The 23902-nt window shown below is 38.8% G+C and overlaps 1 protein-coding gene across 3 annotated transcripts in view; it reads right to left on the bottom strand.

The window, feature by feature from the left end:
- Window positions 1-23902, bottom strand: part of LOC105150448 (uncharacterized) — a 141249-nt gene that overhangs the window by 56560 nt on the left and 60787 nt on the right. For all 3 annotated transcript variants that reach the window (XR_015547296.1, XM_087413051.1, XM_087413052.1), the window contains exon 3: window positions 12538-12756. Coding sequence is in view for 2 of the 3 variants with exons in the window: in XM_087413051.1 (XP_087269177.1) it covers window positions 12538-12756 (219 nt within the window). In the remaining variant the exon portion in view is untranslated. The remainder of the gene's footprint in view (window positions 1-12537; window positions 12757-23902) is intronic.

Genomic DNA, 23902 nt, shown 5'->3' with positions numbered 1-23902 from the left:
AGATGGGGGTGGAGTAGAGTGGGGTGGGGTTTGTTCAATCGGTTATTGATTGGAAATGTAAGCCAGAGAGCGTGCAGGGCGGACCGAGTGAAGGAGAAGAGACGATGTCGGGACGAGGCAGGGGGAATAGGACATCAGCACTGGTACGGACCGACAGATGGCCGCTGGTCAGCACGACCGCGTGGAGAAACTCGCCAATTGGGAAAACTGCTTTCCGTTTGAGCCACACCGAGACTGGCAACCTTATACCCAGCCCGTCCGCTGATTGCAGTCTTAACTTAACACCTGTCTAGGGTGCCGATCACGTTCTAACTCTTTACATCGCGATTTATTCCTATGCACAGTCTGTGCTGCTTTAGAATTACAATTTAGATAAATATTGACAAAAAACTTTTGCGTCGTAAATAGCAAAGCTTTTTTTCAATGTTACTGCATTGTTAAATTCATAATGTTAAATTATACTTGATTTGAATTATTTTTCATCATTTTTGTAGAACCACTGCAATGGAATTAAACGGTTGAACGATTAAAGAAAATGTATTGATTTGACTTAAATTTAATTTATTATTTAGTGAATATACATATATTAGTATGAATTGTTTATTTTAAAATTCCGTTTGGAATTAAGTAAGACGATAGAAATATGTTGATTAGATATGATTGTTATTAAACATAACAATTTAATTTAAAGAATTAATTCAAATTTAATACTTTAATATTTAACAATGCATAATACATAATTCGATTAACTTTTGTACTACCTAACTACAAGTTTGTATTACGTGCATTCGAGAATGAAGCATCATCACCAGATTATACACATTTCGATTATAGCACACGACGCATGATTTTCTCGATGTGATGAGCGACAAGCAAGCCAGGCGAGAAAATCGATAGGAAGAATAGATACGAAGGTAGCGATTCTTGCTAATCGCTATCAGAGGCGAGACGCGGTGATCGAAATAGACATAGATGGCGAGAGGACGGCTCAAAGGTCGTATGGCTGGGCGTTTAGCGCAGTTGTAGGCGTGATATCGGTGCCGATCGTTTATCTACGTTACATCCCGTTGCATCCCGTGCAAGATTACGTCGCTCGACACGTGCAACCGCGTTATGTCCCATCGACGTAAATGCGCGCAAGGTGCTACGACGACCTTCGTGGACTCCACTCTGGTCACCTCTCCGCCTCATTCTCCAAGCCCGGTCACCATCACCGGCATCACCACCACCACCACTACCAGACACGACGACAAGCACCGCCCGGCTCCCTCGCATCCCTCGGGCAATCTTTTCAATTTAAAGTCAAGTATTATGGCTTAAATTGCATTATGGTTTCCTTCCCCAGGAGGTAGGGCCCGAGAGGAGCAACGAAGGGCGGCTCCTTGTAAGCAAGACTCAATCACGCCGCTTAACCTCTGACCCCAAACCCACGAGACGCGCATACATAGACACGCATGTGTGTGTGCACGCGCGCTACGCGTGCTCGCATTGCAACGTGCATGTTGCATGCATGCATACACACGCATGCCAAAGGGCATCCTCACGTGCCGCGGTGAAGAAACCGATCGTCCACGTTCCCTCCGAAATTAGCCTCGAAAACGAAAATCAGTCGAGACGCACCCGGGACGTGTGAACACTCGGCCGTGCCTTCAACGGAGAAGTCTCAGTTTAAGTCGCGCCTTAACGACTTCACCTCGGGACGCATTTCTTGAGCACCTACGCTCGCCGATGACGTAACGACATCATTACAACTCGGCCTTACACGTCACCAACGCGACATCGCGGTTTATACGTCCCTTCAAGGTCCATATACAGAAACGAGATCTGTATGCACTCGTTCCTGCGAGGGGAAAATTCGCGAATGAAAGCAATTTAAAATGACTGTATCAACAGCTACTTCTCCACCAAGTATTTAAGCTTAACGAGCAGTTACGCTCGCCGAGGATAGAAGCCCGTTCAGTCTCTGAATACATACTTCATCCGATACAATATCGCGAATTACTTTCAGATGCGTGGAGGGGAAACGCGTCGCTATGCACACACTCGATCTAAAAGCAATCACGCATCTACGGCTCCGTAACCATGTTCGAGAGATCGAGACACTGGATTAAGACCTACCTGCGTATGTACTCGCGGCGCGAGTGCGCGCCGACTCCACACGCGTACTTTTCACACGAATGAATGAAACGACCCGGGCCCAACCCTGACCTTGAACTCGCTCGCCGAGAAAAAAAGGCGCGATTCCTCCCGTACCGCCTCCCGACTGTAATAACGCGTTCCGCGCTGTCCATAAGGCATGTAACAGATACCTCGGCGAGGTGGGTACGCACCTTTTGCTTTTCCCTTTTCCCGTATTACGTTATCGGTTACTCCTCGCGGACTCGCCAGTACTCTCCCTCCTTCTCTCGCGCGAACGTGCGTTAGTGCGTGCATTTATCATGCGCGAGTAACCGCGGCGCGATAAGTATCGATAATTTTCATAGATCACCGATGCACGCGGCGCTATGCCTTCTCCTAAGAAAGAATGCACAGGTAATTCCGTAATATTAATCTCGCAAACTGCTGACGCCGCTCTAACATCGATCGATGATATTTTATCCAGAATTTTTCAGCCCTTGAATCAATTCATCTATATTTAATACGGTTTTTCTAATTAAGAAGATCCTAAAGCAAAGGCCGAACTCCAACGATGTCGATAAATAGATTTTTCCAAACTATAAATATTGATAACAGTATCTTTAATTTACTTTCTTATATTCTTATATTATCTGTCTCACTCAAACGCGTACATCTATTCTTATCTAACATATTACAGTGCCATCATTTGCAAGATCCGGCACTTAATGCTAACATGCAATATTATTCATCTTTACTACTCTTTATCTGTATTTGCGTTTATTTTATGCATACTTTAATCGTGTACGAGAATTGTGCAATTCTGTTTTAATTTAAAGATATTTTAAAATTACAAAATGTTAGTAATTTACTTCACATTAGGATACCTTTAAATGTATAATAATTAACAATGTATAATAATAATGTAATATATAATATAATAATATATAATGTAATATATATAATATATTGTAATATATTATTATATATACTAATGTATAATAAATTATTTAATACATTTATCGTTTTTGGCTGCTAGTCCTCTTATTGATTGACCACAACTTTCTATATTACGTTAGAAATTATAGGCCTTATATTTTCTTTAATTTTCTTAATGTATATTTTATATTAAAGTATTGGGCATCAAATAATAAATTTATTGAAAGTCTGGTTATGGTAGAATTTTTTCGATGTGTACGATAAGTAAGAGATGTATGATAAGTAACGAAATATTGACGAAAATAATCGAAATGTAGTTAAGAAGATTCTTGCTTGTTCGACAAAGTTAACCATGATTTACCTCGCTTTCATAATTCACTTGTAACGAACTATTCCAGAGTAATGAGCATGCTCCTAGAAATTACATGCTGAGCTTCTCGCCTGCCGCGCGAAAGTTAATAGGAACACGCTCGGATATCGTGATAATAATCCACAACAAAAATATGACATTGTGATAAAGAAACCCGAAAGAATATTCTTTTAATTAAGAGTCTGTATTTTTTTGAAATCCAAATAAATAAATATAATAATTTAAACAAAAATAATTATATATAAAAATTTTCGTCGTTCTATAGATGTAATAACGATTTCCATTCAATTATAATAAATACGCAAAAAAAAAGAAATCTCTCAAAACAACCCTGACAACGCGATCCCTTTGTAATAAAAGCAATCGCTTCGCGCGAAACTTCCATTATACTCGTCTCGTAACGAACCATTCTGAAATAACACAGCTCTCGGAGAGAGTAAATTGCGGGCCGCATTTCCTCGCGATTTTCTCAAAAATCGGCGCAATGAATCCCGATAATGTTCGACGCGTATCTACGTGTACGTAAGGCAGCTGAGATCGCGACTACGGAAAATAGTTGCGCCGGCTCGTTTTCTTATGGCGCGCAGCGCTCCTTTAAGTAATATATTTCTCAGGGATAATTGCAGGCAGCGATTTCGTGCAGCTCGTTCAGATCCGGCAGATACCGGCGGACTGTACAGCGGAACGCTGTATTGCACGTGTGCAGGTAGTGCGGCCGGCCGGCCGGCCGGCCGGGCGGAGAGAAACAACGAGAGAGGAAGAAAGGGAGACGGCAATGAGGCGAGAGGGAAGGATGTGCCGCACGTATGTCGGTAGGTTACACGCGTAGGTAGGCACTTACCTATCCACGTAGGTAGACACACTTATGTTTAAGGGAGGCTGCGCGCTCGAGAGGGAGACGCGAGGGACGAGGTACGCGAGAGACGCGATAAGAGGAGATGGCGAGAGGGAGCGAGAGCGAGCACTGATAGAGCGTAACTGACTTCTTGGCCGGTGCATATTACCGGGCTGTTAGAGGGCGGAGCCGGCTGATGAGTTAGCAACGTATTGACTTTATAATAATCACGTTAGCTGGTCCACCGTGATCCCTTGGTATTACGCGATGCTTCGCGCGAATTCACATACCGGGTGATGTCGAGAATTTTATACGCCTTCGAAATGGCGCGATGCATGAATTGGTGTAAGAAAAATTGGAATAATTCAGAATTTTATTAATTCGCATGTGTGCTTTTCTCAGAAAGATTTGATTTTATTAGGTAAGATAAAAGAGTATACAGTGTGGGCTATGTTAGGATTTTTTTCGGGAGGATTTTTAATAAATTGTTTTATTCTATAGCTTAGAATGTCTTCTTCTTATTCCTGATTTTAAATAGGAAAAGTGTTACGTTTTGTCAATCATAACTTTTAATTGTAAATTTTGGGGTGAAGATTGAACCTTTCAACCCTCCTCCTCGATAGACATGTGATCGAGTATCTATATTCAATATGGCTTACTTTCTGTTGCTAGGTAATTACATGGATAATTAAATTTTCAGTGCACTCAAATAAATATTAAAAAAGCCTTATATTTTCAATTAATGTTTCAAAATGTTTACTATTCTCTCCTCACCAGTTTTCAATATTGGATTCAGCATAATCGCAATGTAAATTATATTTAGATTATATTGAATACAGTTACCTTTTTTTTATTAAAAAAACTTGAAATGTCAGAATTTATGATACTAAAGAAATTTTGCATAAAATCTACACGCGTATCTCTACATTCATTTTAAATGTTCCACCTAACGCCGCATATTATACGTTCTTCCATCAAAGAATAATATTACCTTCATAATATTCTGAAAGTTATAAAGTCTGTTAATTTCCATCGTATATCCCAGATGCCTGCCACATCAAAATCGCTCGCGTTCCAATCTCGAGCGGCTGTGCGGTCTTATGCACAGTGTAACAGTTCCGCGCTAATCGCAAATATTTTTTTCGCATGAGGCATTCATCCGTGCGATACTTATCGTGGCGCATCGATCTCGGTGAGATGCAAACGGACGACCGCGTATACGCGAGAGAGACGTCAGTTGACATTTGGCTGAGCGGGTTGGCTGATTGCGCGAAGAAGCTGTTACACGCTTGAACGTATGAGATGCGTGGCCTAGAACATGGCGTAGAGCTCTTACCTGGCCTCTCCCCCTTAATTAGTGGTTTGGTTTATCTTAATCGTTCCCTCGACTCCTCTCAGACCGCGAATCCCTCGGAAGATGAAGAAGCACGTGAGAGCGAAGTGCTCAAGTCGTTACGTATTCACGTGCAGCTGGCGAAAGATAACGGCGGTCTCTCTCTCTCTCTCTCTCTCTCTCTCTCTCTCTCTCTCTCTCTCTCTCTTTCTCTCTCACAGCTAAAATAAGAGATCGACAAAGAAGATCGCAAGAGATGCGGTCCGCTTCTCTGCGATTCTCTCTGTGCACAGTTTGCACTTATTGGCTTGCGAGCGTTATTAATATTTCCCTGATCCTGGTGTCAATGACATTGATGGATGACACAAATATTATCTCTCGCTTCGAAGAAAATACCCATGGCTCGTTTATTATCAAACGAGAAGAATTATCGACTGTCGATGGAGACTAACCGTACCGAATATCCCAGGTACGTGTCTCTAATTAGACGTTTGGTTAGATATGTTTCCTTTTAGACGATAGTAGTGGGTTCTGAGTTTATACAGAGAGATACATGACTGCTCACAATAATGTTGGCGTTTTCACACAGAATACAAGATCGAATTTTCTCGTAATGATCTCCTAATGGGCTTTTCGTAATCACAATGGAGTTATTACAAAATTACTGTTCGTTAAGTACATAGTTAATCCCAGAACTAGATACAGGGATCTACGTAATAGACCCTCGCTTCTCATTGCAACTTTCACACAATTGATCAAGCAAATACAGTTTCTCGTAATATAGAATATTACAAGCTCTGACTAGGATAAAGGAAAATGACATGGTATATAAAAATCTTGAATCTGTTACTAGATTAACTTTGATTACATAATAGATCAAGTAGTAAATTTTTCGAAATTTTTATACTGAAGAGATTGCGATAATCGACAGTAAAACTCAACACGTATCAATGGTGTGCACAAAATCGCTATTCTGGCTTTATCACTGTTACTTTCTAGGATATACTAGATTGGATCTAATCCACCAAGCTACCGTCGCGTCGGAAGAAATTTACCGCGTCTCGATCGTGGTAGTTTCCCGCAACAAGTCAGCGATGTAGCTTTGCTGCTCGCAAGCGCGCGTATGTATATGTGTGTGTGTGTGTGTGTAATCGGTAAGATCCTCTTAATTCTCGTTTTCACGCATCGCCCTTCCTAGATTTAGATCGTGCACAGATAGCAACTAACTTGCAAATCGCTTCTGTGCCGTCCACGGCAATGTGAATAACGCGATGCAGTAACGGCCGGTTAGCAATCCTGACCTCCAATCTCACCTCAATTTGCCTACACGCCGCCATTTGCGTCAGCGAGGAACTGAGAGAACCAGCCTATCTAAAATTATAATCTGAAAAAGTGCACGACCGTTTGTGCGCGTTTATGTGTGTATATTAGATACATCTGCATGTGTATTATATATGTGTGTGTGTGTGTGTGTGTTGCGTTGCACGCGAGAGGTCGAGTGCGCGCGCGTAGTCGATTAATTATGGCAAATCGCGTATTATTATAAATTTCGCAGCTAATTGGTACCTTTTTAGCCACGCGAGGCATCCTTTTAACGTAGTGTATTCTCGATGTTCGATCCGCCGTTCATTACGTATCTTCGGAACGCAAAATTTATTCGTTGCGTTTGGGATGTGTAAGAGCTATAATAAAGATTCTAGTAATTTGTAAATAACTGAGTGAATAATTTTTTGAATTTTGCATGCCAATTTGACCTTTACACTCCACGTACTGACATAAACATCACTACGATTTAATGAACCCTTTAACAGGTTGACGAGCCACACACAATGCATGTACATCGTAATGAATTTGGAAGAGCACGAAACACCTGAACGCGATGACAAATGAACACTTCCGGCGCGAAGGCACTCAGCCACGAATGGATTTTGATCGGAGCGGTTGACTTTAACGCGAGTTAATTGGCTCTTCAATTACCACCGTCGGACCGCCGGAACAATGAATCGTTTGTGAATGAAGTGTTTACAGCCCGATGCTAATTTGCGGTACACCTGCTTTTCGGCAAATGCAACGAAGGCACAAATGTTCCCTACTTTGTAATCATTGCAATTACATCGCGCTGCACATTTGTTCGTTCTCAGTAAACGGTTAAACGTGCGTGTTTTTACTGAATGGATGAATGATTTCTCCAAATAGATCGTTATACGAACAATAAAACATAAATTGTATATTTAATTAAAACTGTACACACTGAAAAAAATACTAAATTTTAATAAATATTTGTTTTAATAAGTTTTACATAAATATTTACTAAATGTAAACATATATTTATTTAATACATAAATCATTAATTTGATTTAACTGTTATTTTTTTTACTGAATAAATATTCATTTACCGTAAACAAATGTTTACTTATTATAAGAAAAACAAAGGATTAAATTAAAAGAATAGATATTCGTCAGTTTGAAATAAGTTCAGTCACTGAAACTAAACTTCGTTTAGTTACTTAAAACAACCAGTGTGCAATCTCTCGATTACTGTAAATCTAGTCCCTTAAACTGCATGAAGATAAATCGCATATCTTTCTACACGTATTGATTGATACAGAAATGGTAAAATATGAATATCGCATCGCTAAAAAAATCTTATGGACAAGAGAAATACGTAGATAAAAGAATTCCAATGTTGAATAAATAAAAATTATTATTTCTATATATACAGAAAAATCATTTTTAAGTCTATTCTAATCAGAAAAATACAGATAGTTAATCATATTGAAATAAATATTTTATGCAAAAGTTGTCAATTAAAGAAAAATTAAGCAAAGATATAAAATACTATGACTTGACAAATGACGTAACACCTGAGAAGCTTTTCGAAATGAGTCAATAAAACTTAAAACAACTGTGCAAATGTAAAGATATCGTACGTAATAAAAATGCACTCGGGCAGTCTCGTTGAAAAGAGTTTATGCTGCATTTTACAATCGGTCGGCGTATTTATTCGCCAAGCGAGAAGAAACGATGCTCATACGACGCTATAGCACATCCTGATCGATTTAACGCCAAATGTCGCCGTGTTTTACACGCGGCAATAATGGTTGAAATCTATGTAGCCAATATTTCAAGCCACCCTTTCTCGCCTGCGCGTCCCCAACCTCCACACGAATGGCGTTCGTACACCAACGATACGTAGCCTTAGTTATTGGTCCGCATATGGACATCACTCGATATTTTATATTCTGCAGAAAAATAAAGGTATAAATGCAATTATGCTTGACATTTTTCAAAAAACAAAATTAATTCCTAAAAAATTTCAATCATGAATATATTGCGTGTTTCAACAAAGTTTAGAATAAACGCTTTGTCATTGTTTTTTGGCTAACAAACATTTGTAAAAAGGATAGGATAAAGAACTGTCTATTCTCTCTCTCTCTCTATTTTAGAAAAAATAAGTATAATTCAACATACATATTCAATAATTGAGGATTAATTATTCATTTTAAATGTTTTGTACTTCAAATATAATAGTATTTAGAGATGTAAAAATAATTCGTTGGGATTGATCGAATAAACGGCATTTACATATTTTGGAGGAAAGAGAGCGATCCAAAGAGCACACAGAAGAGTGATAGTCCCAAGGGAGGAATACGATTCTTGAAGTCCGACAAAAGAGAATCCTTCTGTAAACGACAAGTATAATTTGCGCGAGAATAGAGTGCGTCACGCAACTTCAAAGATTACTTTCTAACAGGTACTTGTTAGTCCATTTCTCTTTATCCCCTTCTATTAGCTAATCTTTTCGATATGTATGTATCGTTCTGAATATAATATATGTCATATCTCATTTATATGATTCTTTCACGAATTAATAATTGTGGTATTTAATTCAATATATTCAGTAATTAATATTTAATTGTAAATTCGTTGATTAAGTAAGATATGTAGATTATAATTTTTATATTTTAAAAAAAACCTGCGCTCTACTTTACAAATTAAAATTTCATTACATTGCACTTAAAAATAAAAAAAAATTCAAAGAATGATACTGACAAATGTGATATCAGCTTGTAAATATAAATGAGTGATTTATCAATCGATACTATTTTTTTAGGTACATTGTATTAAACTTAAGTTTAAGGGTTCCCGTTTTCAGACGAAAGGATCGTTGTAACACATCGTTGTAACACATGTGTCTTTACGAGAGTGTGTTCACGAGCCCGTAATATTTTAGGGAGCCCTCGTGGTCCTCGTTCTTTAAAAACTAGCCAGTGCATATGTCGACGTAGGCGACATAATGTTATCAAGCTGTCCAGAAAGAGCCGCCACCGATCGCCGCCACGTAAGAACGAGGACCTCGGGGGACCACGTCCTCGCTCTCGCCCACTTCGTTCTTATTGATATACCGAATAAACACACTTGGCAGCTAGGCCAGAGCGGCTTTGCGAGGCAAATAGCTTCGGAAAAAACCCTACGTTAGGGAGGGGAAATATCTTTCCTTCCTTAAAGTCGACACCATGCTCGACGCTGATAACAACAATTGTGAAAAAAGCTATAAAGACCGCTATAAATTATAATGTATGAAGATAGAAAAAGATAAATTGCTTGCTTCTGGAAATAAATTATTTCCGCATAATATAATAAAAAGAAATTATAATAATTCTATTGCTAAGTTTTATCTCGCAGACAACTTATGCATGCGTATTGTAGGATTCGTGTTACACTAGAATTTAATTAGACGTTGCCACGTAGTGATGTATTCGTAACGGAATCGCCTTTGGTTTAATCTGACTGAGAAATTGCTCCTTTCTTAAAGTACCGTAAGTTGTAATGAGACTGCTTCATTAAATTTGACTTCGCAGTAAAACAAGATTTTATGATCATTTATAATATTTAAAGAATTAGTGTCTTAACATCATAAGTTTTATCAATATCATTGTTTTTGTAGGCATTTTTATAAACGCGATTTTAAACTGTTTTTTTGTTATTGTATCAGTTATTTTATTGAATCAATTTTATGACAATGTACATATGTATATTTTCAAATAAATTTCCTCTCTTCTTATATTAATTATTTGTTATTTTACCTTCATTCAATCATTAACTTCTTCATTAACAACGAGAAATTCACAAAGTTTCATAAATTTTTATTTTGCTTTCAAAAATAGCTGCATCAATTACATAAAAAATTATATAAAAATTTAAGATTATAAAATAATAATAAATAATTTAGTTCTACTATTTTTACATTTTAAAGTAATAAAGAAAAGAAATTTGGCTTTAACATCCTTTTAAGTTGTAAAACGTATCTTATGAAGCCTGACACGCCGCCGAAACGTCATTTACCTTGTAAAATGGAATCTCATTCAGTCTCCAGTTTCACCCCCATAGCTTTTAAGTTCAAGCTTCGACCCTTATCGACCGCACCATGGACTTTGCGCACCTCGTCGAGTGCAACGGTTATCCAGTAAATAAAGATGAATAGTTTCCCCATCATCGCTCTCTCGCACACACACATAATCGCGAGTATGTGTGCGCGCAGCAACGAGACGATTTTAAATTCCGCGAGTCAAAGCGATGTTTGACATGGAAATGTTGAGCGATGCATTAAACATGCCACGCCGAGTACTTCCTTCTCCCTCCCGCAAGATCGTAATCCCCCTGTTTCTTCTAGAAAGACGAAAAGTGCTCCCTTCGACTGTCTAGGGCCTGATCGTATAACCGATGAACTTCGGGCCCTAGTACAATCGCCCTTGCATTGTTCAAGCTATGTTTATTTAGGCAAATGAAAAGAACCATCGTGGTTTCGCTAGTCCTCGGCCTTTAATCTCGGTCTTTATATATTCCTCGATATAAAGAAAATAAACAATTGCAGTATTAAATGCTCCTATTTCAAAACGATAAGAATACTGCTGCCTTCTTATCTCTTGTGCATCCTTTAAATCTTTAAATCTTTGTATAACATGTAAAAAAAATTATTTAAATACATAATACTCATCATTACTATATTATCTTCCATATTTCAGAAAAAAATAATTTGATGCTTTTCCATCCTTTAAATACAAATTCGCGTAATTGATCAGAAATAAGATAATAACACAGATGTCAACTTCAAGTTGATTTGCATATAAAGAATAGTAATCATTTAGGATTTTGTCATAAATAGTTGCATAAAGTTATAATACAGTGTTGAAATAGAACAAGTTTAAGTTTAAACTATATTTTATATCGTGAAACTGTTATGTCTAAACGTAATGCTGTGATGTTGTATACAGTTCCAGATTGCTCGTAACTTTGTTTCAATGTGACATGTAAAGTTGTAAATCGTTCTAGTATCATTATCGTCGGCGAATTACGAGAAGCAGAGCACGACAAGCGTCGCGAATTTCCGAGTCGTGATTGGTGGAGCAGTTGTCGTGAAGCACCTGCAAGGCAATTTTACTGAATCTTTCAAAAGAAACTCCCGCCATTGTCCGACAAAATGACATCAAGCTTATTGCATTATTTAAAGAGCTTCGTTTTAGGACTACTTTAAATCTAACCCACGATTGTCGAAACTGATAACACAAGTTAGATTTTTCAAAGAATACGATCAATGTAATATTACAAATACTTTGAAGCATTCTTTGATTGATCAAAATTAGTAACATTCTTTTTTCTAATCAATCAAATATTTCAAAGCATTTGTAGCAAGACTTGAAGATTGCATCCATGAATGAATCATGAAGATGCATGTTTTACGAATTCGACATTTTTTCGAGATTAGCATGACGTTATATAATTAAAATAAAAACAAAAAATTAAAAGAAACGAGGAAAAAAATATTTTTAATGCTGCATGATCACACATTGCACGCTTAATTAAACATTTTTCTATAATTGCCCTCACAAGACAAAATATTTCTCTATATTATGTAGAAATTCGTTCCGCTGGGCTTTCACTTACCGGGTGAGATGCCAAGCTTCGCATGCATGCTACTGGGGCTTCTGTGATCGGGGGTGGTAACAGGGGCAGCTACGGGTGGCGACAGGTGGGGATGTGTCAGTGGCCCACCGCTTGTCGTCGTCGGGGTAGTCGTTGTGGCACAGGGATTTAAAGGTGATGTCCTCTTGAAAGACTGGTCTGTTCGCCACGAGACATCATTGTCACCTATCCAGACTTTACCTACGCAAGTAAAGTCATGTAAAGTTAGATATAAAAATACAATGATGAAGAAACACAAAATTTAAAATAATGATTACCGTCTTGAAATATAAATATATAAAATGCAAAACATTTAATATTTTCTCAACATTTTTAATACTGAAATCAATGCTACGCACGCACATATACTGTCTTTCATAAACGAGAGAAAAGTATGCACGATCTCCCTTGCTACAGCAATATCAACGATGGAAGATCAAATTGCAAAAGAGGCTCTCGAGATAAATTCTATGCCTCGTGCGTGTATTAATATAACGCACACCGGAACGACTATGCGTGTGCAGAAAATGGCTTCTCTCCCCCGGATAGAAACCGTCGTAATTAGCGACCCTCCGAATCCCCTATTCCTACCAGTTTTCCCGGTTTTCCCCCGTTTCCCTTAATTTCTGGGAACAATGCCTGGCTCTGGATGTTGTTCCAGACTGCAGTGTCTAATTACACGGGGGCATACCGAGCTCTTCCTTCCCAAATTTGTAAGGGCGATGTATGAGATACATCCAAGTGTCTATAAATGCGAACGAAACATATAAATATTTATCAGTGCCATCAAAAGACAAAATTTAACGAGATTAACAAAAAATGTTTATTAAGCTGTCGATAATATATAATTCATTTTAACAACAATTAGTGCTCGCATTTAGCAACTGTTAAATATAAAAATCTTTTTAAAATATTAATATGTAAATAATCAATCAAATATTATGAGAATTGTATTCATAAGAAATTTATTAAATCCACTTTTCGGATTTAAACTATATCGGCGTTCACACATAAATAAATTTATTATTATGCCTCACGAATGTTATGTTGCGTGCAAAGTCTCGGATATGCCGTATCTTTTCGAGCACCCCGTAGCTGGCAGAGATCTCGGATTTATGGAACACGCGAATACCGTATCGCCCCCGCATGCGTGCGACGTGACTCAGACTCGGTATTATTTGCTTGACGAATGATTTAGCCCGAAATACTTAGCTCGCTTTTCCCCATCACCTCTCTCCCCTACTCTTCTGCTTTTTCTCGCACTCCCCATCACCTCTCTCCTAACCGAATACTAACCTTTCTTCGTTCTCTCTACCTCTTAACGATAATCGGAGAAACGCGTTACTCCAGAGACAGAAATACAGTAACTAGAAGACGATAGGAGAATAGGGAGTGACGGGTGGTTCACAGCAGAATGCAGGAAAGCGGCGAAGATAGAACGAGGGTGGTAACTGGAGCCCGTGGTTTCGCGAAAGAAAGAAAGGACGTTCTTCCTATCGAGAGGAAAAAGAGAGGCGGGAAAAGCGGTGGGGCTGAAGAAAGTGTAGCCGGCGCTAACTAAGGGCGTCGGCTAATCAATATCATCAGAGAATGGCCGCTGACCTCCATCTACCCCGCTAGAACGACCATTGTCCAGTATTCCTGCTTTTCCAATGAGTCGCATGAGCGAATACAAAAAAAGATTCGTTTTTCCAGAAATGATAAATTGCAAAAATCTTTCGTCCAAAATGTAGCAATATCACAATATTATATTTACTACTAATAATTATTAGTTATATAAAAGTATCATTGTTTCAAAACTTTTTCAATAATAATTATAACATTTCGTTAAGTTTAGCCAACATTCTCTCTATGTCAAGATAATATCAAATTTTAATTAAATGATCCATTAGTCGGTTACGAACTTTCAGAGAAAGATATTAAGAGTCGCCTCAGTGTCATTTCCACAAGGATAGCTTGCCTGAGGCTACGATTCAACCATAGTATAGAGGCTTTCTTTAATCTCGTGGTGTTTGCATGGTTCCCAGATTTTACTCAACCCCACAGAGACAATCAAAGTCAGTATACCCTAAAGGGCTAGTGAACTTGACGTAAAATTACACGCGAGTTTGTGGAAAATTCAATTATGCGAATCTGCAAAAATCGAATGTCTTTTTGAATTAAAATACAAAGAAAAACGCATTTAAATAATTTCTTGACGAAGAATAAATAGAAAATAAAAAAAAAAGCACGACTAATCTCTCATCCGACTATAGATGCTTCGTTCATCAGTCTCATCTACGCGTCCCTAAAGTACCCTTCCTTTCTTTCTCGCAATAAGGGTCGTAGCTATGTCCGAACAGAAATCAGTCCGCATAAACAGAACCATCCATTCCGCGATTCGCTCCTTCTACCCCTCGTAAGCCTTGCAGAGAACCTTCCCCCTCTTCATCCTTTGCATTCTCCCTCGTCCATTCGTCCAACTCGGCGCGAACTCCATTCACGGGTTTATCACTGTCCAGATAACAACGATTTACCTACAGACGAACTCCTACGGGTTAGGTTTCGGGAGGATAGGAGGGTGCGTCTGGTGGGGTTGCCAGAGAAGAGGGACGAGGTGAGCCTCATGGCAGGACCGTCGAAGAAGGCAAGACGGGCAGCCACCTTGCATTCGGGAGTATTTCACTTTAACGGCCCTCCAGGGGATTGGCTGACCCCGACCGGAGACCCTTCACCGTTTCGGCATAATGGACCTCTACATTACTTATTCGTCCTGGCCAATGTCCTGCTAGCAGCTCCGTTCTTGACTGCGGCGTCGACGAAGCCGCTCGTTTTCCACGTCCTACCATTCCTGCGTACGATTAATCGCATGTCGCGCGAACAGGGATATCGAAAATTGGGAATGCCGCAATAGAAAACAGTTTTATATATTAGACAGAAAATTAAACGTTTAAATACACAAATATTCATCAAACTGTAAACTCTATATCACATCAGTGACATAAATTAGAAAATATAAAATATTCAAAATTTTTCTGAAAAAATTATTAATTTCAATGTCTAAAATATTTTTATCCAATCACATATTTCCATCTCCTTTTCCAACAAAAGACGATAGAGCCACCTTTGCTGATTTCAGCTTCCGGGTACCGGCCAGTAGCACGGAAGAACAACACGCCCCGAGCAAACTGCTTTTCTCTCGAAAGAATTGAAAATTCCTGCTCGTCCAAGGGTTGAGGAGGTCGACGATGGAGAGGGCGGTGGCTGGGGAGACGAAGAAGCGGGACGAGGAAGTGAACGCGGATAAAGCGTTCGATATAAGATTAATGCTAGAGGCCGCCGACCAGTCCCGCGCACGTCGAGGACCGTTCAGCCATACACGAAAGCAATGGTGATTCCTCTTTGAAGGTAGAACCGTGGGCAGTGGCCAAATTGAATCCTGCTTAGGACAGAAGAAGCGTCGAGAGAACGAGAGGACGAGCGAGAGCCGGCCCCAGAGCCCTTTCTCCAATAAATAAATCGCCGACCGTCCGTAGGTCTCCGATTTTCAGCTCGAACGTACGGATTAAAATCGACCGACCGATTTGTAACGACGAATACCGAAAGTAATTGCACGATTATCTTATTTCTGTGTCCTTTGGTTTCTTTTTCCATAGAAAATTATTTAACAAGAATATTTCGTTCAAGCTAAATACATTTCTAATCAAAGCACTTTTATATAAGCACTCTCTTATATATATTACCAATGTCAAATATAATACAAAATAGAAACTTCAAAGATATGGATTTAATAAAATATTTACTCTACTTTATGCGTATCACTAATTATATTATACGCACAAGAATATAAAAACATTTATCTTATTATCTCACATTCTATCTGTAACTGTTAAATATAAATTAATTAAAGAAAACAAAGTAGGATTATAGAAAAACTATCGATAAATCACTCAAGTATGCTGCGATAATGCAAAATAAGAGAAGGGTAAAGTCTAAAGAGCGTCTCGATTCTTAACTAAAACAGGTGTGAATGACTTTTAATCGGTCATTATCAGATTATACGAAACAACATCATAATATAAATCATATAATACTAACCATCAAAATGATGTCTTTCCTCATCGATCGAGATTAACTCTTTCATAATATTACTAATATTGTATTATCTGTCAATATGATTAAGTAAATCAATAAGTCATGTAAATAAAATAATAACGTACGTATTTTTTTTAAGTAGTTATAAAGTTATAAAATACAATACTAATAATACTTAATTGAATATTTACTTCAATACTAATAACAAATAATGTTATAAATTTTTACTTAAGACTACTTAATTTGTTCTTATATTTTTGTTTTTATTCTTATCTATAATAGTGTGGAAAATTTATGTTGATTTCATAGCTAATAAAATATTCTTATCTATATCAACAACTTATGAACAGCTTTATCGCACTCTTCAAATATATAATACTAATACACGATTTGTAAAAATATTCTAAAAAATAAGAAATCTCTACGTCATATATTATCAACAAACTGAATAAACCATACACTTGTAGGCGTGAAATTTTTCATTTCAATCCCGTTGACGCACACTTGTGATAAAATTACGAATCAGAGTAAAGTCCAGTATAAACCAGTATTACTTAATGACATTACAGGTAACTACCACTTATAATCTCTTAAAATTATTGACAATTATCGCAGCGAATAATATACACGGTATAAAAGAATTTCTCTTAGTATTCTTTAACGCACAATTATTTTCCTATTCTTTCTTTTACATTTAATTATCTTTTAATTCCTTGTTTTCCCAGACTTGATGAAAATTCGTTGCTCATGAAAGAAAAAGACAAAGGAGCAACGTTCGCGTCGAGAGTTTCCCTGTTTCTTGCTGGTTGCCCTTGTCGGAACAACGATCGATAAAGCTGACCCTCTACCCCCCTACCGTGCACTCTGGGTATCTTGACACTCGCATAAGCTTGAGTGTCCCTAAATTCACACCCTTGCTTAACATATCGAGAGATTTATTGACTAATTCAAGATTAATATACCATCTTAATAAAAAACATAGATAACTACTATCTTTCCTCAACTCTTTTACAATTCAATATCAGAATTCTCAATGAGTAAACAGATACTAAATGATAATTCTGCTCGAGAGTAAAATGCTATCAAAATTAATCGCAAAACAAGATTTTATAATTCATATTTATCTTTCTCAGCCGACCGCCATTACGTTACGCGACCTATAGATGGCCTCGCCTCGTCCAATAAAAAACGTGAATAATAAAGAAGCCGCCGAGGCAGAAGGGGCTGAAGAAACGCGGCAAGGGTTGTAAGCGCAAGCGCGAAACCGCCCCGCGAACGAGGGATGTCGGATACCACCCTACGGCATAACTCCTTTCCACCGACACCCAGCCAATCTGCATGTAACTCGCGACACGGGCCGCCATTTTGAGTAAAGTTTACAATCGGAGGGGTGGAAGTGTGCAATCCTGTGCTTTGATATCGGATAAATAACGATGGAAGTAGCCAAATAAGTGGAGATAGGTATTATCAATTATCAAAAGCTAATTATTAATTATACTCGAAATTGTATTGTATTACGTAGAAAAGCAGAATTTTTTGCTGTTCGACTATACGCAGAATTCTGTAAGCACAGCTGAGTATAATAACTCAGTGAATCGAAAACGATATTGTATGTCAAATATCCCTTACGCACCGATCAAATAGACTTAAGAAAATGAAGTTTTTAAAAACGTGCGCTTTTACGTTCCCGCAGCTGAATGAGAAACACAAGAGTTCTCCTGTATAAATATTAGCACTTTAATGTAGCAGGCTATATTAAATATTTAATAATTTAAAAAAAATTACGCAAATACATAAATATTTAAGAAAATATTCCATTTCCAAAGAGATTGGAAAATCATTCTCATTCTACTAAAAACATTTAATATGTGAAACTAAAATTTAAATAAAACAAATCATTAGACTATCCAACGCTTACAAAAAGTATCACGCAATAAGAAAAGGAATTCGACAATCGGATCTAATAGATAAAAAGTCTACGCAACGCATTCGCTCGGAGCAGACCTACCGTCATTGACGCGACCACTCGAAGGGGTGAAAACCTCGAAACTCCGAGATATAGGTGGAGCTTTAACGAGGGATAGGGGCGGACGGTGGTCGGGGTAGCGATTTTAAAATCACAATGGCAGACACACGTCGTCGGCGTCTATCCATCCGTTCATCCCTTCCCCTTCAGCCACCGGCTGGCGTCGCTCCTGCCGTTGCATCTGCGTTTACTGCGCGTTCGAATCTTTGCCTGTGCAGGAGACACGAGCCCTCGGATCCTCAAGCGCGTGCGTGAGTGCGTGAGAGCTACACATTCGCGTGCACACACACATAGAGACGCACACACATGAACGCTATGTATATGCGTGGCACGGACGTAGCACGCGTTTCCAAAGAATCTACAGGAACACAACCCCTGCCGACGGCACCTTTCGTAGAGTGCACGCGCGGTGAGGAGGGGCGATCAACCACCCCTTCCTCAAACATTTTAAACTTTTTTCCTAACCCCCTCTGTACACGGCTACGCTTTAACGACGCTTAGCGAGTCTGCGACGAAAAGGGCTACGTAGCGACCCGCTATGTTACTCTACCGTTACGATACTTTTTTTTTTTTTAATAGGCTATGTCGGATGGCGGCAAAGCTACCCCTCGTTGCGGGTGATTCCTAGGAGTATTGGGAAGTGATTTGTGTTAGAAACTGTCTATTTGACTTTCGATCGTTAGATAGCTCGCTTTCCTTTTTGTAACCATTCTGAAAATTACAGTTCAGAACCAAACGTGCTCGATTCTATTCGTATCGTATTTTGTATAGTTATTATTTTACACGTCATTCATATTTCAAAACAATATTGCAAATCAGCGTTATAGAATTGCACATCAAGGAATACTCGCGATACATATTTATTTATCCAAATGAAACAGGAAACGCAGCGCGTTTCTGGAGAGTCAAGAACATTTAACATTCATTAGTTCTAATTGGTAAGTACTTATATGTATTCGTATGTATCCGGCAGCGCACAACAGTGGAGATCGAAACAACTATTAACGAGTAATGAGAATTGCAATCATTACCACTGAGTAATTAGCTATGATAATTCGGTAGATATTTGGAATTTCAATCTTGATAATCAGCAGCAATGGACGCTTCCTGCTGAGAAATTGGAACTTATTAACAGCGGAATGACAGAAATATAATACATCATAAATAGTTAATGCATCAGTTAATACATTATAACGTATGTTACAATATTATATAAAACTTTATATTGTACCCTTCTTTCTTAAGCGTTTCGATCGCATAATATACCAATTTGCATAACATACAATATTTAACGTGCTGTACATGGAAATTCTTTTCTTTTGAGCTTCCTCGAGATACCAATTTTAAATTCTTTTTTGATTATATATGTATGTCTCTCATAAAATATAATGTATAATTGTTCATAATTGCCCAAGTTATGTTCATCGAACTCGAGTACTTCCAAGACGTCTCGGAGAAACGCAACGTCCCAATCTAAGAATAAACAATTATCAAAGCGAATGCTAATTAAGGGCGTTGGAATTTTCACGCTTTTTCCTTCGGCGGTCTAGCGAGCAAGCCGTGTTCGTGGAAATTCACTATCGCTCTGCAGCCTTCACCAGTCTAATTGGCAGCGGCGCGCGGCATCGCGTACGATGCACAACGAAATGACCGTTTAATGAGTAACGAGAGTCCTGGTGATTAACTATGGTAATACCGTGGATATTCTGTTTCGGTCGAGACGCGCCGCGTGAGCTCAAACGCCGGACGCTGAGTTTCACTTACGGCGCACAGTCCGTATACATGCGTGAGCGCGCCCTCGAGATCAAATCATGTTCCGCGGGTAGATGGTAGGCCGTGTATTCGCGATGCATTTATTATGCATTCACGGTGAATAATTGCGAGTGCACGTGGGAATCGTCGATAGCGCCCTACGAGATATACCTCTCATTCTGGGTGGGGACTTTATTAAATTCCTCCGTTCGACCAATCGCCGACGATCATCTCGAGCCTCCCTCGATTTTTCTCTCTTTTTCGTCCGGTGGCTAATTAATCTCTCCGCCGGTGCCTGTATATCGTTCCGCGTGCGCTTTTCCTTAGTCGGACGGTACACGGATCGCGATTGTGCGGCATATTAATCAGTGGCACCGATATACCCCTGCGCGCTTTCGATGGAATCGATACTTTGCGATACCACGTGAAGAAGATCGCACGAAGAATGAGCGAATGTAATGATAAACGCGATAAACGCCCATCGTATGCCGGCGCGACGGAGTAAGTGCATCGGAGGATAATTTGTAAGTCAAATGCGCAATATTTTCTGATATTTCCATTATTGGCTGCATTCGACTTTCCGCGAATATCAAAATGCATTTTAAAGAGAGAGCTAAAAGCATTTATTATTGTTCTGGAGCAAGCTCTTTAAAAAAAGTAAGCAGAAGAAAAATAGGAAAAATACAATATATAAAATTCAAAAAAATAATGGTAAAACAAAAATAAATTGTAATAACGAAAAGTAAGCAAAGAATAGTGCAATGAATAAGAGAGAGAGAGAGATTTGACTACAATGACGATACGATAAGATGCATAAGCAATTTGTTGGCTACGGAATGATTTAATATAATTCATAATTTAGAATTTTAAAAATTACGGTGGGTAAGAAAGAAAATGCGATGTGCATCTGCTCTTTTCATGCCGCAAGACCGTGTGAATAAAATTTACATTTCTAAAATAATTTAATTTATCGTAGAATCAAAAAATTTTCATATAAATCTCCATAATATTTTTTAGCCCTCCCTCCCCTCCCTTTATCACTGTTAATATTCCCTTTAGCTATCTTTCGATCCGCTCGATCTCCGGCCGCGAGAGCAGCTGCGTCTCCAAGAGGCAGACGCTACGGGTCGCGTAGAAAAGGAGGCGACAACGAAGAGGCAAAAGCGAACGGACGGACTGATGGACGAGCATGAAGGGAAACCGAAGGACGAGAGGAAGAAGAAGAAAAGAGGGAGAGGGAACAAGAAGATGAAAAAAAAAAGCCAACGCGGAGATCCTTAAAGCAAACTGCCCGCCTCGAAGAAGCTCAGCTCGGCGATCGGGAGGGGTGAATTCGTCGCTCGATAACCCGATTGGTTGGCTGTGCCGCCAATGCAACCGCGCTCTCTCCGCGAATGCATTCGCTGTATCGCGTCTACCGTCTCTCCCAACGCACTCATATGCGTACGTGCGTGCGTGCGTGCGTGTGAGCGCGAGAGAGCGCGACTTGCGGCGCGCGCGGTGCATCTCCGCGCAACGGCGGCGTGCATGCGTAATGCGCCTCGCGTGTAGGCGCGCGTCGATATGTAAGAGCATGCGTACACGCACATATAAATGTGCGTGCCCGTATACGAGGGCATCGCGGAATCGTCGCAAAAACTGGTAGCCGACCAGTCGCTCGCATTGCCATTGCGGGGCCGTTCTCTTCTCTCCCGATACGAGACGACTTCTCTCGATCGTCCTGTTGCACTTTTGCAACGAACGGGGCGGCGGGACTACGAAGAGGGGGGAGGGGGAGAAGAGGGGTGGCGAGCAGCGACCCGATGTCGATCGAGGGAGGACGGACTTTTCTCACGGCCCGCGGTCGACAGAAAGAAGGAGGCGAAGAAATGACCGAATGGAAGAGGACGTTTCTGAGATGTCCAACGAGTCCTCCTCCTGGTGATCCTGAAGACGGTACTACGAACACTGAACTGAGAACTCTCTCGTTTCTCGTACATTTCCGCAGCGTTAAGTCTTTTATGTGTTAGTTCGCGACGGCAGATAACATTGTATTAGTGTACAAGTATGTATTAGTTTATTGTTCTTGAAACGGATTACATATTATGACAATCTCATACTTTTTCACTCAAAACTTTTAACTCTTTGATCAATCTTTAAAAAGCATATGTGGAATAAGAGTATCGGACACGTGATTTGCCGGCTGTAAGTCAACCGCTTCTATACGGAGTTATACGAAAAGAATGATTTTGCTAAAGTATCTAAACATCTAGCTAAATCTGAAAATAATTTTGTTGAACCATCGAAATCATTATATGGGAATCTCAAACATGATGAGCAATGCTGCAAGAAATTTTAACATTCTAGCAACTAGTTTGAGTATCCAATATAATTATTTTAATGATCGTATAAAATTAGTTTCAAATCTGTATATAGCTAAATTTTTAGAAATCGTCCTCAAAATCGTCCTTTCCGTGTACGAGTCACATTAAAATCGCGTTAGTGATTAAATTTAATAATAATAATGCATAGGATTTTCCGTGTATAGTTGATTAGCATTAACAGCGTGATTTTCATTATATGTATAATATGAATGATAAGAGCACAAGAAAACTCAACATTTCCTGGCAAATTATTCGCTTTTCTTAAAGCACTTTCTCTCTGTGCGTGAGATGCTTCCGTTTATTTGCATGAGCGCAGTCGCGGAAACAAGATCTTTTTTTCTTCAGAATTTCTCATCCTCATAAGATGTGTTTCATACGTTTACTTATTGATTAAATGTTCTCCAACAAGCATTTGTTCTAATTTCGATTTAATTTTAATATATATACATACGATTAAATATATGTAACATTAATTATTCGATTCCGAAATGATTATTCCTTCCATATTCTGTATATGCTGTGCTAGTCTGTCGTCCAATCCGAAAGGTAATTGGCGTGACGTTAACGTTATATCACAATGAATAAAAGATTCCTGAAACGCGCTGTGTTAGTTATTCATTTACACACGCGAGATTTCGAATATGATAATTAAGCCACGCCTTAGACATTCTAAAATTCAAACAGTTAAGCGTAAATATAATATCTAACAAGTATTGACAAATATTGAAACAAGAAATATTCTATCACGCTTTTTATCATGCTTTCGTATTATCGTGTTACTATCAATTGGTCGGAAGTTTGAAGATTTTTAAGATAATTAAGGCATTCGTTGATTTTGTAATATGCGCGTCGTTTTTTCAATGAATCATCCAGTTGGCTTTCACAAGATAATGTCTAACGGTTTTACAGTCAATGTATGTTTAATAATCAATAAGATTAACTCGAATCAATTCCAAGAAAAGCAATACGCTCCAAAAATAAGCTCACGCATAATCTCAATGATGAAAGGGGAAAGAGAGAGAGAGAGAGAGAGAGACGTTATTTTTCTAATTTTCGTACAGTTATATATAGGGAATAATTGTTACTTCAAAATAAAATAAACAATTTTTTAAAATTTTATTTGACATCTGTA

The sequence above is a fragment of the Acromyrmex echinatior genome, chromosome 14 (genome assembly GCF_024713525.1).
Source record: "Acromyrmex echinatior isolate Ae372 chromosome 14, ASM2471352v2, whole genome shotgun sequence".
Lineage (NCBI taxonomy): Eukaryota > Metazoa > Arthropoda > Insecta > Hymenoptera > Formicidae > Acromyrmex > Acromyrmex echinatior.
Note: the sequence above shows the minus strand (reverse complement) of the source record. Positions and strands in the feature narration are given on the sequence as shown.